At 39.7% G+C, this 16,717-nt stretch overlaps 1 protein-coding gene across 1 annotated transcript; it reads left to right on the top strand.

Moving 5' to 3' along the window:
- The first annotated feature begins 613 nt into the window (after positions 1 to 613).
- gas2b (growth arrest-specific 2b) lies at positions 614 to 16,521 on the top strand. The gene is made up of 8 exons (XM_080884930.1): positions 614 to 731; positions 4,553 to 4,822; positions 6,368 to 6,477; positions 7,026 to 7,167; positions 9,077 to 9,140; positions 9,553 to 10,117; positions 10,212 to 10,319; positions 15,616 to 16,521. Exons 2-8 carry the CDS (start codon positions 4,600 to 4,602, stop codon positions 15,835 to 15,837), a joined length of 1,434 nt encoding a protein of 477 aa, XP_080741056.1. The 5' UTR covers positions 614 to 731; positions 4,553 to 4,599; the 3' UTR covers positions 15,838 to 16,521.
- The last annotated feature ends 196 nt before the right edge of the window (positions 16,522 to 16,717 follow it).

Genomic DNA, 16,717 nt, shown 5'->3' with positions numbered 1-16,717 from the left:
AGCAAACGTAAGACTGTCCTCAAACTACAGAGCAGTCTGTAATCTCCACTCAAGACATTTTTTAAAATTCCTTAATTTCACTGATTGTTTTAAGCATCCATATCTGCAAGCACACATAATTAAAACTAATAGAGAAAACAAAACTCCAAACTCTGAGGCATTGAAAGAACCATCTAAATGTAGATGGCAACTTCATGATTCCTTACCCATAGTGTCATTTTTTAAAAAGTTTTTGTTATATTAAAACACTGCAAACAGTCATGCAAACTAGATTTTTTTTAAAGGATCTTTGTTTTAAACATTTTTAATATTCAGTAGCTATTCGACTGTAATTGTAAATGTGTTGCTATGGGAACCAAGTTTACTTTCTATTAACAGCAGGAGAAGGAGAAAAATGTAATTTAATTAAGATATCCTGTTTAAATATATTTATTTAAATATGGAGGGGGGAAAAAATCCCCGACAAAAACGAGGGAACAACAGATATGTATTTCCTTCTTTTCTCCCACGGTCTAACCTGTCTTCAGCGGTTGTAAGCTGACACCACAAACTTGCAGGCATTTAAAAGTGACGGCCCCCTTTACATACTTTAGTGTACTCACATGTGGTGGACCTGAGGGCGCTGAACATCTGGTCGTGAGTGATGTGTGTACCAGACGAAAAACACGTAAGAAGAAGACTGTGAATAAGAGACATCTGTGGAAGAATCCTACAGTTACTGTGAGCGTTTTGTAAGTATATTTTATATTTATGTGGAATTATTATTATTATTATTATTGTTATTATTATTATTATCATTATTATTATTATCATAGCTGTGGTCATAACAATTTATTTCAAGAAATAGAAAATGGATCAAAATTTACTATTTCAGAGTTGCTTGTGTATTTTACAACAACTACCACTACATGTAGTTAACCATAACTAACCATAACTTACCTTTTTTCTGTCAGAAGAAAACGTGTCTTTAAATGTCAGCTTTGGAAACTTATTTTCACATAAGCACTCACAGAAGTTACTAAATGAAGAAACTGTTCTGAGGAGCTCATTGTTTGAACCAGTGGAAGATTGAAAAATGTATATCTTGGTACCAGAATTTGATTTGATAGGGTTTTACTGGAGCAAGAGCGTGTTTTATCGAAGGAGCATAAAGAGGTGCAGCAGGCGATAGACCTTCTCATCCTGTGTTGATATGGAGTTTATTTAGTCTAGAAGCATCGTAGGGTAGGTCGTGGAGTGAGAGCTGAAGCCTCTTCTTCATTCAGTAGTTTTACATTACCTCTTCTACTTTCCAACAAGTCAAATGAGACGGACTCAAAACTGATGGAGTAAGATGCTGCCAGCAGCGCTACTGCCGTCCAATATTTTATTGATAGTAATTTCAAATAGTTGCCACACAGAAAGCATCAGATTTTGTTGGAAGCTGAAGAAATGATTTCTACTTGTTTTAACCCCAAAGTAAACACCAAAGCTGTGCCTGCCATGTAGGAAAGGAATGTAGTTGTTTACCAGATGCTGCCAGGCTTTGATTTCATTTAATAGCAGAGCTGAGCCGAGGGTTGCAAGAATCCCATTCATAAATAACATCTTGTCTTACTTAGACACATTTAAATGAATGCTTTGGCTCAGGTCCGTAATAATTCAGGTAGTCAGGTGTGTAACTTTTCTAGTTTTCCTCTAATAGCTCATTTAGAAGTGAAGATTTAGGCTTTTATTTTGAAAACACATTAAAGGGTGTGAGATAACAGTGAAGCACATCTCTCTTTGGAAGCATTAAAGTTTGGGCAAAGTAAACAAGGTGTAAATCAGAGCTGCATGCACGGACCTGTGTGTTTGTTTATTCGGCATTGATGTGTGTGTCTTACAGCCTTTACACGCAGCTCTGCAGGAATATAAAGGCTGCTAGTGTCTGAGAGCTGGGCCAGTGGTTGACCTCTGCCTTCCCTTCCCAGCAGAGCTCTCCTGTAGCAGAGGTGTGAATATTGCACCTGGATGTTTTCTTAGAGACAGAGGCTCCCGTCTGTCAATCTGTAATCCAGCATCAGACTAGGCAGCCTGTGCCCTCCACATATAGCTTGCCTCCGTCCCACATCTGCATGAAATGTTTAAAAATGATATTTTACACTGTGTCTAGTCAGAGTGGTATTTTTACAAGTTTCCCACATTCATCTCACACAACCCAAGGCCAGAATTCAGTGCAGCTTTGCCTGACATCTTTTGTGAACATGCTACAAAGAGGTTTGCTGCCAAGAGAAGTCAGCTTTACAGCAAACTACACCTGAACTTGTAGTGCTTATCTGCAACGAGGAGCTACATGTACTTTGATAGATAAAACACAGGTGGTATCAAAAAGCCAGCTGCGATCCTGCTGATCTGGGTCCCTAACATCTATCTTCAGGTGTGCATTTACTTCACTATTCTACTAAAGGTAATAAATATTGGGAGTGGGATTTCCCAGAAACAGGATTTTTATCAGTTATGTTAGAAGCACAGCTCAAAGGACGCCAATATCATTTTGTTTTTGTCTGGTGTGAAACAAGAGTAAAATATTATTATTATTTTTATTATTAAAAATCTGACACGTTGTCTAAGCAACACACCAATTTCCCTTGTTGGATGGCTACCACAGCATTTATGAGGGTCTCAGGATCACATACTGTATATAATAGATTGACATGGCCAATGTGACGTTACCTACCTACTAGTTGACTGGTTTTGAACTCTGCATTTTGAAGCTTCAATAGTACTGAAGCATAAATGTGTGAACAAGCGGATGGTTTGGTAAATTCTTAAAATGCCAGCAATCTTTGTCATCAAGCTCAAACCATTTAGGTGCAACACACAGAAATACATATTTGTCTAATATTGGCAGATAGCTGAATAATAAAATCCTAGCTTCAGTCATCATAAGCATGAGTACAAACTTCTTGAATGGGCTGCAACACACAGCAGGCATATTTGTAAGGTAACAATGGGAACCAATCTCTCATTTGGCTCCTGTGTGACTGGTTTTAGTGGAAGTGAAAACTAGCAGACAGCAATCAACTACAGCTCTAGGTAAAGTCTTGATGGTTGAGTCAGTCAAAATCACCTGCCCTACACTGGTTATGAAGAGCCACCGGGAGCAAAACAATTTTTTTGTCAGGCTTTTAATCCTGTAAAACTGTCTACCTTTAATATACAGGCCTACTGTTAGCCTCAGATGGCCACCACATGAGCAGCAGTTTTTGGTATTTCGGCGTTGGCTTAATTTTGCTGCTGCTGTGTCGTGACTTGTAGACTACGCTCAGAGAACGCACACATAAGCATCAATGAGGCTTGTTTCCTGGTGCAGCTGAGGTTGCTGTAGGAATGTGTAGTAAAAAAGATTAAACTTGTCTCTGCTTTTAATTAATGGCAATATATCAGGTTCTGCATTGGGTCAAAGAACTACAAGAAGCATATCCTTATTCCAACTGTAATATTTCCACCCTCTGTGAAGTGTTTTGCCATTTGACAAGCCTTAAAATTAATTGATTTTTTTGCCTATGCTGGACTGCTCAGATCTTATTTTACATCTCACCGGTAGCTTAGAAAAACACCCCCAACATCCAGAATGTTTTCTTGCCTTGTTACTTTATAGTAACACATTAAAGTCAGTCAACTGGCTCGAAGTAATCATATCTCTACTATATATCAGTCAGCACACCCACTGACCCACTGTACATGTTGTCATCTTAATTCTAGCTGATTAGAGAGAGCAAGCCTTTGCATGGTGCTGAGCTTTACGATCGTGACTGCTCTGGGAACAGGACAAATGAGCCATGCAGCAGCACCAGGAGACTGGCTCGGGGCTGTGGCTGTACATCTTATTAAACACAAGCTGCCTGCAGTCAGTTTAATCCCTTTGATTAATGATTGTGTGGATTGTTTGGTTGTGAAAACAGGGTTTGCACATGAAAACCAGTGCTGCAGCTTTGGGAGAAGGTTTCAACATGTTTTGTTGTTTTTGTACATTCACTTTAAAGGACTTACAAATATTACCCTTGAAAAACCATTATATTTTAAATTATGTATTTGGCTTTAGATGTATTATAATCTAATTAGATGTAGATGCACCTTTACAACATTTAGCATATAGGTATATGAGTTATTTTAACTGCTATTCATAGTTTGAATATGTCTGATCTATTTTAACTTTCTTCATGGGTAACAGATATAAAATTAAGGCCCACAGTTATAGGAGGGATAGTGTACATATAGGACAAAGGATGGTGAATATGACAGGAGGGAAAGAGAAAGAATAAGATTCATTGATGTAGTGAAGGAGGACATGCAGAGGGTTGGTGTGACAGAAGAGGAGTGAGATGGAACTCATCCGTAAAGGGAGCAGAGGAAGTCAGGAGGTCAGCTGTGTGAATGTCATACCCTAATTTGAGACAACACTACTCTGCACATTACTGATGAAGAGCAGGTGTGCTTGAAATTACTTACTATTGAGATGCAATAAATGAATAAAAATTGGAGGACCGGAGTCATGTGCGGTCTTAAATGGTCTTCTTTTTAAATCCAGTTTCTCTGGACTAGTGGGATTCATCAAAGATCATTTGGTGCTGAAACATGGACAGTGAAGTTGGAGCAACGAAAGCCACTCTTGGCAGTCCCATCACCCCGAGGCAGTTGACTGGATTGGGGATGAATGGCTGTCTCTCACTAAGGTACAGACACTCTGGACCAGGCCTGGCCTGTCCCCAGGAGTACCACCAGTGGCTCCCCTACCGCCATGACTCCAGCCTTCTGCCCATGAAAGAAGACCTGGCCTTCTGGCTCAACACCATGATGGGTGAGACAACTTTTTATTTTGTAATAAACTGTATTGAATAATACTGTTTTTCGCCAATGATGATCAGATCTTGCGGACCTTAGAGGCCTACTAGGTTTTTATCCATTAAACACCTAAGTTATATATTTAGGCCCAAAGCTATTAAACAATTTCTAAACAATAACCAATACTTTTTATTCTGTATTTGATTGGAAGCCAAAACAAGTAGCTGAGGATTAGAGTAATATGCTCGTTTTCCCTGTTTCTTGCAGCAGAATTCTTAACTAACTGTAATAAAAAGCATTGCAAAAAAATATTGCAGTATTGCACTGCAGTACTCAACTGGATGATCCATAGATAACCTTTAGATTTTGCTGGGACTCAGTCTAGCTATAATACTATACTTTCAAAACAAAACATGGCTACAAAATCTTGAATTTAGTTTGGATTTTTTTTCTAATCCACACAGTCACACGCCCAATAAATGTTAAATGCAAGTTGCGCCTCAATCAGCCATCAACAAGCTTCTGGCTTAATTCTGGTTCAATATTTGATATTTGGTCGATATTACACAAATTTTCAATAAGACTGAGGTCTATTGATTTGAGGTGAAGTTGAAGAATTTGGAAGTCATCCTCCAGTCCTTGACAGCTGGTACAGTGTTCCAGAAGGTATTTGGCTTATCCAAATGTCAGACAAGCTTCAGTTCTGAGCAGATGCTTCTTTCTTGGTCTTTGCTCTCTTAGTCCATTTCAGTGTAAAACTTGCTTCACTGTGGAAAATAATTCTGGTGTTCCTGCAGTTCCCAGTTCATTGCAGGGTTGAACCTTGGTGTTCCTGAACATCCAAACCAATTTCCTTTCATCTGAAAGTGACAGTTTTGGCAGAGTGGTGACACATCTGAATAAATTTTACTTAAATGCATTGAAATGCAGTAGTTTAGAAATGTCTCCAAGAGACCTTCCTATTATGTGTAAATCCATAATCCTTTTAGCTCTTCGCTGAGTTTCTTGGACTTTCCAATTGCTCTGAGTCAATCCAATAAGTGCTGTCAAACAAATCCTTTTATGCTGACAACAAGAAACTGACGGTTGTAGTCAATCATGATAGCAAGGTGTTACTAGATCTTTGTGTTGCCAACTTAAAAGAAATGTGTGGATTAGAGAAAACTCAATCTGAATTCAAAGTATTAAAAGATATTATTAACACTATTTACAATGTGTGAATATATGAGTCATTATGTTTGGAATCAAACATAATGACTGAAAAAAATTGATGTAATCATGTCATTATTATTTCAAACTTTGGTTCACCCATGTTCACTTTCACTCAGCTACAGTATAATCCAGAATTACTGATTTCATATTGGATTATTCTGAGTGCATCTGATTGTTAAAGAATCCTTCTTATGAAAGCAAATGGATAAGATCCTCTTGGAAAAACCAATAGAGGAACATATTTGATCGACTTCTAAGATCTTTTTTTGAGTAAAGCAAAATGCAAAAAGCAAACAATCCTGAGTTACAGTTGTGACATTTCTGTGTGTCATGTGTGAATTCTGCCCAGGAGTGGACCTCACAGCAGATAATCTGATGGAGAGTTTGGATAATGGCGTTCTGCTCTGTGAGCTGGCTCAGCTGCTGCAGGACAAGATGATACACAACAACAATGGCAAGGTGATGTGACAACACAAAGTAATGTGCACAATTATTTGCACACCAAACGGAAAAGAAGATAAGGCTAATGTAAAAACACGTAATGTGAGTCATTTTAATAACAACAAAATAAAAACAAAACAAATGAAATCTAACTTAAGAACAGTCAGAGTTCAGGTAGAAACTAGGTCAGGTCCGACGTTGGCAGTGATAATGTCTGGCATTTCATTCAGTGCTTGTCTATGTCTTTTATGTCTATTCATGTTTTCTTTCAGTAAGCCTCTCCTTACTACAGTCGTGTTTTGTAAAGATCTTACCCCTGATATGCCCTCCTTGCACACCAAATGCTGGCATAATGCAATTGGAGAGGAAGTTGTCTCTTCCACTCAGTGTGTTTATGCTCAAACTCACTAAAGAAGGCTTTTCTATTGTTGATCATTGGACAGGATCCATTGTGTACCCTGAAACACTGATCCGGGATAAAGCCAGTCAGTGTGCTTCTTAGAAATGAGAGCTTATGTTTCCACTGCTTCTCTGTGAATGTGCTTGTTGAAAACAATCAATCACAGGTCTTCACAAGAAGAGTGATCCACTGGCGAGCTGATGCAACTTCTGGATCATTTTTCGCCAGGGACAACACGGCCAACTTCCTCTACTGGTGTCGAAAGATTGGTGTTGATGAGGCTTACCTTTTCGAGTCTGAGGATTTGGGTGAGTTAAGACCTAATGAAGCAGAGAAATTCAGACCTTTGTTTCTTTTAACAATACAAGGCTCAAGTGAATCATGCCTCACAGCACTTACAGCACATTACTGATTAACATGAACATGTTGTATCTCAGCATGGTGCGCAGTGTGTCCTTAAAGAAACTGGACAATTGGAGAACAAAAGAAGAAGCGGTAGGCCTAAAAAAACAAAACTGTACAGCAGATGAACAGTATCTGAAAGTCATGTCCTGACCTTGATCTGACACAGGACCTAAGAGATACATCTGGACCTTTAGTTCCATCTACTGTTCACTGAAGTCATTCTTAAGAAAGGGAAACAGAAGGAAAAGGCTGATGCATGCCAAATTACACAAGAACGGGACTGAAAATCAAGTATAACAGGTCCTACGGAATAACAAATCCAAATTTGAAATATTTAGCATTTGAGAGAGAGTTACGACACTGAGACATGATGGAGGCCCAGTGATACTTTGAGGCTTCATTTTAGCCAGCCATGTCAGAGATCTTGTCAAAATTGATAGAATTATAACCACAAAAAAGTCAAATCATCCATCCACTATGCACTGAAAAGGTGTCTGACTGGCAATGGCTTCATTTTTCGGTAGTGATCCAAAACACACTGCCAGTGCAGTAAAAGCATACCTCAATACAGGTGCACACAGTGGAACACTGTCAGCCATGGACTGGCCTCCTCAGAGCCCAGACGTCAACATTATTGAAGCAGCGTTTGATCAGCTTGACAGAGAACTGAACAAAAAGCTTCTATCATCCAAAGAAGAGCTTTGAATTTCCTTCAAGAAGCCAGGAGAACTATTCATGAAGACGACCTAAAGAAATTACAAAAAAGCTTGCTTGAGAGAGTTCAGGCTGTATTGAAGTGGTCATACCAAATATTGACTTTCAAACAAGTCCAAATCCTTTTTTGCCCTTATATACTGTGTTGCCGTGTATGTTTTCCCATGATAGGTGACTATAAACATTTGCACAATACTATAGTAACAGTTGCAAAACTACTACCAATTGTTTCAAATAAAACATTAACAGTCCAGTGAGTCGGTGATACAATGTTTGTGACTCAGAAAAAGTGAAGTATACATATCTCACATCTCACCCCAGTCAAGTCCAATTGAAGTACCGGTTTTAATCAAGTTAAATGCAGTAAGTAAGTCTAAGAAAGAACATTTTGCACTTCTTAGATGGGCATGTCTCTGCAAGGTGGCAGATGCGTAGGAATGATAATGTACAGGCTAATCCCCACCAGCAACAATGAGTCTCCCCTGCAGGCAAAGTTACCCACTTCACTTGATTAATTGAAGGAAGTGGGAAAATACAGTTACCACAATTTGACAGACTTAAGTTTACTTCATCAGTGACACAAAGGGGGGATGATATAAACTTCTTTCTTTTGTCAAAACAGATGAGTCAATAGAAACGCAGCTGTTTGCTGATTGTATAACTTTTTTTTTTTTTGCCATAAGTGAATGCTGTGGCTAATGTGATGTCTTTGGACTCAAACGTTTGTCATCTTGACAAATAACAAATTAATAATAATGTTTTCTGACACAAACTGAGTTATTTTTATTTCATAAACCATAATGGACTGAAGTGGCTTACTTGTTGATGACTTCATGCCTTCATGCCATCAGCAGCACATCCAGGGCCCTGAGGAATTCCTGGTTCAAAGAGAGAGATGCACAATAGAGACAGAATACCTCCTGAAACATATCCTCTATGTTCAGGCTGCAGGCCCCGCTTTTTTTTTTTCTTTTTTCTTTTTTTTTACAAAAACAGAAGCTTATCTCTGGAAAGATCTTTCCTTTCAGATAAGTGACCTTTTTTTATTTGTACCCCTGTATCCTCTTTGTCTGTACGTCACGCATGTGCTGCCTGAAGTCCTCCACAAGCAGCCTCGGGAGGTGTGCCTGTGCCTGATGGAGCTGGGACGGATTGCAGCCAGGTAACTAGGAATAACCAACTGTCCATCCACAGAGCAGCTCCAAAAATAAAACTGTGATTGCATTACACTTAAATGAAATGTATTCTTTTTATATCATTGTTTTCATTCTACTGCCAATAGCTGCATGTTTTCCTGTTTAATTTTCTTTTCTATATTTAATTTTCTTGTCATCTCATTTTCTGTTTATCCTTCATGATGATTTTCACTGCTATAGCAACTCATTCATTACTTTTCACCTCTTAAGTTTTCATTTCTAGCTGCATTAGGTGCTCACTTTAAAAAAAAAACTAAGTGATAACTGCTGAAGTATCTCCAAGAGTTTAAGCACCTTGATGTGAAAATCACTATGTTCTCTCTCCTGTGTTGATTTGTTTGTGCAAATGCAAATTTTTTTGTTAAATTTCACTTTCAGGTACGGCGTGGAGCCACCGGGGTTGGTTAAGTTGGAGAGCGAGATGCAGAGGGAGGAGGCAGGGAGCTTATCTCCATCATCCCCTATTTTCATTTTTCCTCCTCTCTCATTGTATTCACCATCCCAGCCATCCCTACCACCTGCCCCTTCTCCCCCTCTCCCTGCACCCGCTCCCCTCACTCCAAGGGCAACCAGTCCATCTGAACCCCTCGCTGCTTCGCTTGCCTCTGATCTTCCATCAGCCACAACAAACCCAGTAACTATGTTTTCATCCCCTCCTCAGTCCCCCCTCTCATCCTGTACTCCTTATACAACCACAGTCTCGACACAAACACCTTTGTTCCCTTCATCCTGCACCACTAACACATCTGCCTCAACTCCGCTGTCAGCGCCTTCACCAGGCCAAACCCTGGAATCCACCACCAAAGTCTGCCTTACCGCAATAAACGCCCGCCGTGCGACAGCTACACCTCCCACTAATTCCCCACCTGCAGCCTTGACTCCTCGCTCATCAAACAGGTCAACCATCAGGAGGAGCTCCTGCACCAGCATTTTGGATGACTTTGTGCGTATTTTGTTTCCAGTGAAATTAATCTCAGTGGTACACTGTTTAAAATACACTCTTTTTGAGTTTGTTTTCTCTGTGGAATCTGTAATAGGTAAGAAACATTATTGAAAATCCACCCTGCAGTTGTCCCATCACCTTCCTGGTTGAGAAACAACCAAAGGGCTGTTACCGTGTTGGGGACAAAGTTCTTTATATACGAGTAAGTATGTTTCCGTTATCCCTTTCTCCTAAAAATTACTTGTATTTTGCAGTAACTTTGAGATCCTCCATACAACTCTTTAGATAATTTAGCCAACATAATAGAAGCAGTAAATACACTCTCTGACCCTTTGTTATGTACACTTTGCCAGTACTGAGTTGGACCCCCTTTAGCCTCCACAGTTATATTAATTATTCATGATATAGATTTAACAAGGTGCTGGAAACATTCCTGAAAAATTGTGGTCCAAATTGACGCGATAGCTTCATGCAGTTGCTGCAGATTTATCAGATCCATGATATGAATCTCCTGTTCCACGACATCTCAATGGATTGAGATCCAGTGGCTATGGAGGCCATTTGAGGACAGTGGTTTTTGGTGACCTTGTGCAAAATATAGCCGCAATTTCCTGTTCTTGGCTGACCACATAGCAGTGCCGTGGTACCCTATGTAGTTCCACTTCTGTACCTCATCTGCTTCAAGGTTCATTGTGTTGCTTGTTCAGAGATGTTCTTCTGCATACCTTGGTTGTAACAAGTGGCTGTTTGAGTTACTGCTGCATTCCTTTCAGGTCAAAGTCTGGTCATTCTCCTCTGACCTCTAACATTAACAAGACTTCTCTGACTTTCACCCAGAGAACTGCTGGTCTCTGAATATTTTGTCTTCTCTGTAAAGATTGTGTGGGAAAATTCTAGTAAATCAACAGTTCCTGAAACACCCAGAGCACCCAGTCTAGCACCAACAACAACACCACCTTCAAAATCACTTAAATCACCTTTCTATCTCATTCTGCTGCTCAGTGTGAACTCAGTAGGCTGTCTTGACCAAGTCTACATTCCTAAATACACTGAGTTTCTGCCATTTGATTGGCTGATATGTATTAGTGAGCAGGTGAATAGCTGGACCTAATAAAGTGGCTGGTAAGGGTATAAAAACATAATAAACAAATAAGTAGTATGTAAATATATATTTTTAATAGAAGTTCGGTTTACATTGCATTAGTTTGATGACAATGCTTTTAACTTGTTGTTTTTTTAAATAAAATATTAAAGTATGTTTGCTAATAGGACAGGAGGCTTTGTGATACCAAAAGACAAATAATAAACCACACCTAATGGGAGCATTTGTCACAGATAACACATAATCACATATGAGGTGTGAACGTTTAATCAAGAGTTGAGTCAGCAACAAGTGCAATGTGTCAGAGGGACTGATTTGCATCACTTGGGATGGAGACCCTGATGTCTTTCAGCCTCCCTGAAACATCCTCCATCTGTATGCATGTGTTATGAAGGCTCAAGGATGGGGAGGCAGGGTTGCTTGGCAACCAGTGGTCAGGATACGAATGGGCTCACAATGATTGTATTCAGTACATAGACCTTCAGTGAAGAGTTCAAACCTGGAAGAAAAATAAACATGTTTCTTTCAGGGTGATTCTGCAAAGATATGACCCTGGTGCGCATTTTAAATGGCAGCCCACTCGGGAGTGCATGTATGTGGGTACGGTTTTGAATACAAAGATGTACTTCAGTGTCTTTCATACATCCCTCCATCTATAAAAACTGAAAATGTGACCTTGATGCTTGCTGTATGTTCTGAGTACACGATATATCATTTTAACATAAAAAATAATCACTGGGAATCTAAAAGGTGAGATCTTGATAAGGTTTCTCACAGGTTGGATCACAGTGTTTGTTCAGGAGATGAAATTTATTAGATGCATAAGTTCTGTTGCAACAGCTACATTATGACATTAGTGTCAGAATGCATATTTCTTACTTCCTATTTAGAGAATCATATCTGTCATATCATAACAGATATAACATATGTTGGAACACCACTTCTTAGAAAGCTGAGGAAGTACAGATGCATGATAGCCAAATCATGGGCTGGCTAAATGCATATGCATAAGCAAGATTAAAGCTTTTCTATGCTATCAAAACTGCCTTGTGTGCTCACATTCTTTATGCAGTCTTTCAGATATAACGTCTGTCCTTGAACCTGCATCACGTCTTCATCCCTAATTATTAGTTTGTAGATAAATTGCACTGCTTCCTTTTTTCCCGGTTGCTGAAAAGCAGACAAACATGAGCTGTTTGAATAGAGTGATCAGTAAGCCATCCATTACCTTGAAACCCACAGCTGCCTACACGTGAGTGGGGAAACACACCATAAACCTCCATTTCCATATACCGTGATAACCCCCGTGTCGCTCCTAGGGGAGTGTACCCTTCAGTGTGTACAGACCTTTTTAAAGAGCAGATACTATTGATTACAAAGACAAAGTCATTAGCGATGGGTTTAATCAGACAGCTTGTTAATGAGCGGCTGAGCATGACGTGTAAACTTTCTACCCCGCCTCTCTCTCCCCTTCTCTCTCTATTCCCTTTGGACTCTATTCAATCACGCTGGCCCTGGAGTGCTTTGCTATTCTTTGGTGTTAAAAAAGAGGAAGGCTTCTCTTTCTTCTCTCTGCCCAATTAGGCTCTCGTTCAGCTTTGTAGCAGAGACCCCGTCTGGCTGTGCTGATGGAAGGAAAAGAGATTTATAGCACCTCACAATATTAAGACACATCATGCTAATATAGTGATGAACCTAAAAAGCACTCTTTTTTTTCATGATCACATATAGCTGATTAAAATCGTTTTCATAGAAACACTTCTTCATCTTCCTTTCTCAAGTGCTCTCGAGAAAGACGTTGACTCAACAGAAGCCATGTGGTCTTTGTTCTATAGCCGACCTTTGACATAACAGTGGAACGTGAAGAAATGATGAACAAGGAATGTGTGAAATATTTATGAAACCTGTACTCGGACCAAATCTACTGCCTTTGTTGTCATCGTTTTACCTGTTAGTAAGCTCAGATTTAGTAAACATTACAATGTAGCTGAGGCTTATGTGAGCGACGTTAGCTTTGTAGAGGTAAATTTAAGATTATGCAAATCTTCATCACCACAACTGTCCTCCAAATCATGAACGTGTGTCCAATCTGATGAACATCTTTACTGTAGTGGATTTGGGGATAACTAAAGTCACTAAGCTTTATCTTCTGGCGAATGAGGAGTTATTTTTAGCAAGATATCTCAATTTGACCTTTTAGTGCCATTCAGAATCTGCAATGGTCTAATCAATGTGCTGTCTTATAGGGTTTCTGTTATACTGTCTGCACCTAGACATACACCCTGTATTCAATAAGGAGGTCTCGCTGATGTGAGATCTCTAGTAAAGGGGAAACCGAGTACAACAGGCGAAACAGATTAATGGCATTAGAACCGGTATGGCTCATCAATTTGTGTGTTTGCTGTCAAATTTAAGAACTGAGCGCGCTCACAGCATCAAAATCAGCGCTTGTGGCTAAAGCCTGCCTCCTACTGGCATGTGTATAGAGGACTCCTTTTCCCTGAGTACACTAATGCATCTTTCAGGAGGAGAGGGGGAGAGAGGGAATCGATGGAGGACACAAGGGAATCCAGACGTTAGTTTATGGGCTGCAGACATAGCAGGGAGGGGGAGGAGGGCGGGGGTTACAGAGACAGAAATAAAGGAGCCTGAAATAACAAAGAGGGCTTTGGTAGATCATCTCCTTCAGAAAGATGCTGACTTGTTTCATTTTTTGTATTTTCTTCTTAGATGATTAAGTTGGTCTCTTATTTGACAACATTAGTCCATGTTTGAAAAATTACACCCAGAAAATAGTAGACTGCAGAAGCTATTTATAGTCTACATCAAATAACAAATCTAAGTTTATCTTTCACTTTATTTAATACGTTTAACCCTTGTGTGGTGTTCGTATTTTTGTTACTCAGCCAGTGTTCATGGGTCTGGTGGACCCGCTAGAGTTTTGGCTTTCCAAATTAACACTATCAAACAATTTTATGTTAAATTACTCAACAGATGTTTACTTCATCCCAATTACAAGACATATGAACAGCAAACATGGTTAATTTTTTCCCTTTACCTTTGTTAGATCACATTTATGAATTAATGTGCTTCTCGTTTTTCTTTTATATAAAATGTTATAAATAAATCAGTTATAATCAAGTGGAGTGAGTGGAAAGACACAACACATTTACACGTGAAAAAATAATTAATTGTTTAATTTTTCTTTTGAAAAAAACTGAACACGGGTCTCACAGACCCGAACACCATACAAGGGTTAAGCTTAGACAGTCCATTGTTAAGAATCTGGACTGAAACACGAGGTTTGCCAGTGACAGTAAATGAAGACAAAGAAAAAAACAACTGTGTTTAGACAGGTTTTTTTTAAAATTTGTATTGTGACTGATGTTTTGAGAATGATAACCAGTCACACTGATATTTCCTGGAAGTGTGACAGGAGAGTGGTTTATTCAGGATGTCAGACTTGACCCCTGTCAACCTCAACAGTTTAATCTGCAGGATAACAGCTGAGACGCACCACGTCTGGAGTTTCCTCTAAAGCCGCCCGTGTCTCCCGCCTGCGTGTGTGCGTGTGTCTGTGCTTGTACCATTGATTTCTTTTTCATCCCATACACGTGACACACACACACTTCCATACATAAAGCGAGGAGATGTGCTTGTATTATCGCATTCTTAATGGCCCTGTAATGAAGGCTTTATTGCTGATAAGGCAGGGGGTGGGTGGGGGGGTTGCTGGCGCTGACAGAACAACGGATGGCTTTGCAGGGCCTCTTGGGAATGTTAATGTCTGCTGGGAGTTGAGGGACTGAGCTGAACTCATCTCAATTTCTCCTTCCATTGCTTTTTTTTCTCCAAGGCTCTATATTGTGGCATTAGTTGCCATGGCAGCAGTTGGTTTTCAGCTGTAAGGACGGCTGTCTGTGTACGATTTGTTGATTCAGACACGACTGACCTCACTGTAACTACTGTTAACAGACAGACTGGTAACGCTGCAATTATTATCATTTAAAATAGTTCTGCTAGGTGGCTTGTGCTTCAGATCTGTGCGGGTGCGCCATTGTGCGTCACGGTGTGTGTGTGTGTGTGTGTGTGTGTGTGTGTGTGTGTGTGTGTGTGTGTGTGTGTGTGTGTGCGTGCTCAGCTGGTTCCACGAGGAGCTGTTTCATTTGGCTTAATGAGATTTTGACAAAGCTTTCCAAGACATCATTTGCCTTTCATAGCCAGTGCTACACACACTCACGTGTATGTGATTATATGTGTGTGTGTGTGTGTGTGTGTGTGTGTGAAGCACTGCTTAACATATATTTGAGAGTTCAAAAACATCCTGGAAATGCATCAGCCAGAAACTATATGGAAAGTTTATTACCCAGCATTCCCTCCCATGTCACCTTTGCAGATGCTGAATGAGCGTCACGTGATGGTACGAGTGGGTGGAGGATGGGAGACCTTTATGAGTTACCTGAAGAAACATGACCCCTGCAGAGGAGGAGAAGGAGGAGCAGTGCTGGCAGGTAAATCTGAGGTCAGGCTCTGTAAGGACAAACCAAAGCCACCCAACTTGAACATCTCACCTGACAGTTACATGGTGGTCGGAGCCCATTATCGTGGCAAGAAGTAACTGCCTCCGGCTTCAGGTGGCAGCGGGAACTCTCACCTAATCAGAGCAAAGTGTTCAAGGTCAGTGATTCAACACAGCTGACGTCCATTTTACCTCAAGTTAAAATACAATCCAACCTTTTCTCCTTATACACAGATGTGACTGTTCTTATAGCTGTGTGAAGTACGCAACTGACTGTGATTACAAGCTTACTTAACTCTGCGTATGCCACAGTGCGTTAGGAGGCAAATAAATGGCAACAATTTTATCAATTCACTCGCTTTCACCGCTTCCTGCTGCTGCAATTTGTGCTTCAGCAGCTTTATTTTGAGCTGTAAGAAATTGCAGCGCAGATATTTTTGTCAGCGCACCATCTTTTGGATGTACATCATTACTTCCATATATACTTCATTGTGAAACACTCTTTCAGGAAAAGGTTTTTTTTGGTACTCTGCAATAATGTGTCTGGTGTAAAGTCATGTTTAGATTTGTGCAGTTTCTCAAGCTCACAATGTGTTTATGTTTGTTTGAACTTTTTTTATTTTAGACATCCACATTCCTTAATCATCTGTGTATTTGAGTTTCATTGGATGTTTGCCTGTAATTAAACCTTTTTTCTAAAAAATATGTGTTTAAAATAATTGTAACTTTTAAAAAAAACATAGACTTGATTGCTATTGCAAGAACTAAATAAAAGATTTCTTAATGCTGCTTCATATTTACTTACTTCTCACGTTATTTGTATGTTTTGGGCCTTTTAACACAGATTTACTCATCCAAGTCTCTTTAAAAAAAAAAAAAAAAAGCAAAAAGCAAAGACACAAAATGTTAAGTTCTCCCTCTAGGTGGCACCATGTCCTCAGTGACAAAAGGCCAACTGCCGCCGTGGTGATTAGTTGGG

The sequence above is a fragment of the Rhamphochromis sp. 'chilingali' genome (assembly GCF_963969265.1).
Source record: "Rhamphochromis sp. 'chilingali' genome assembly, chromosome: 6".
Taxonomy (NCBI): Eukaryota; Metazoa; Chordata; class Actinopteri; order Cichliformes; family Cichlidae; genus Rhamphochromis; species Rhamphochromis sp. 'chilingali'.
Note: the sequence above shows the minus strand (reverse complement) of the source record. Positions and strands in the feature narration are given on the sequence as shown.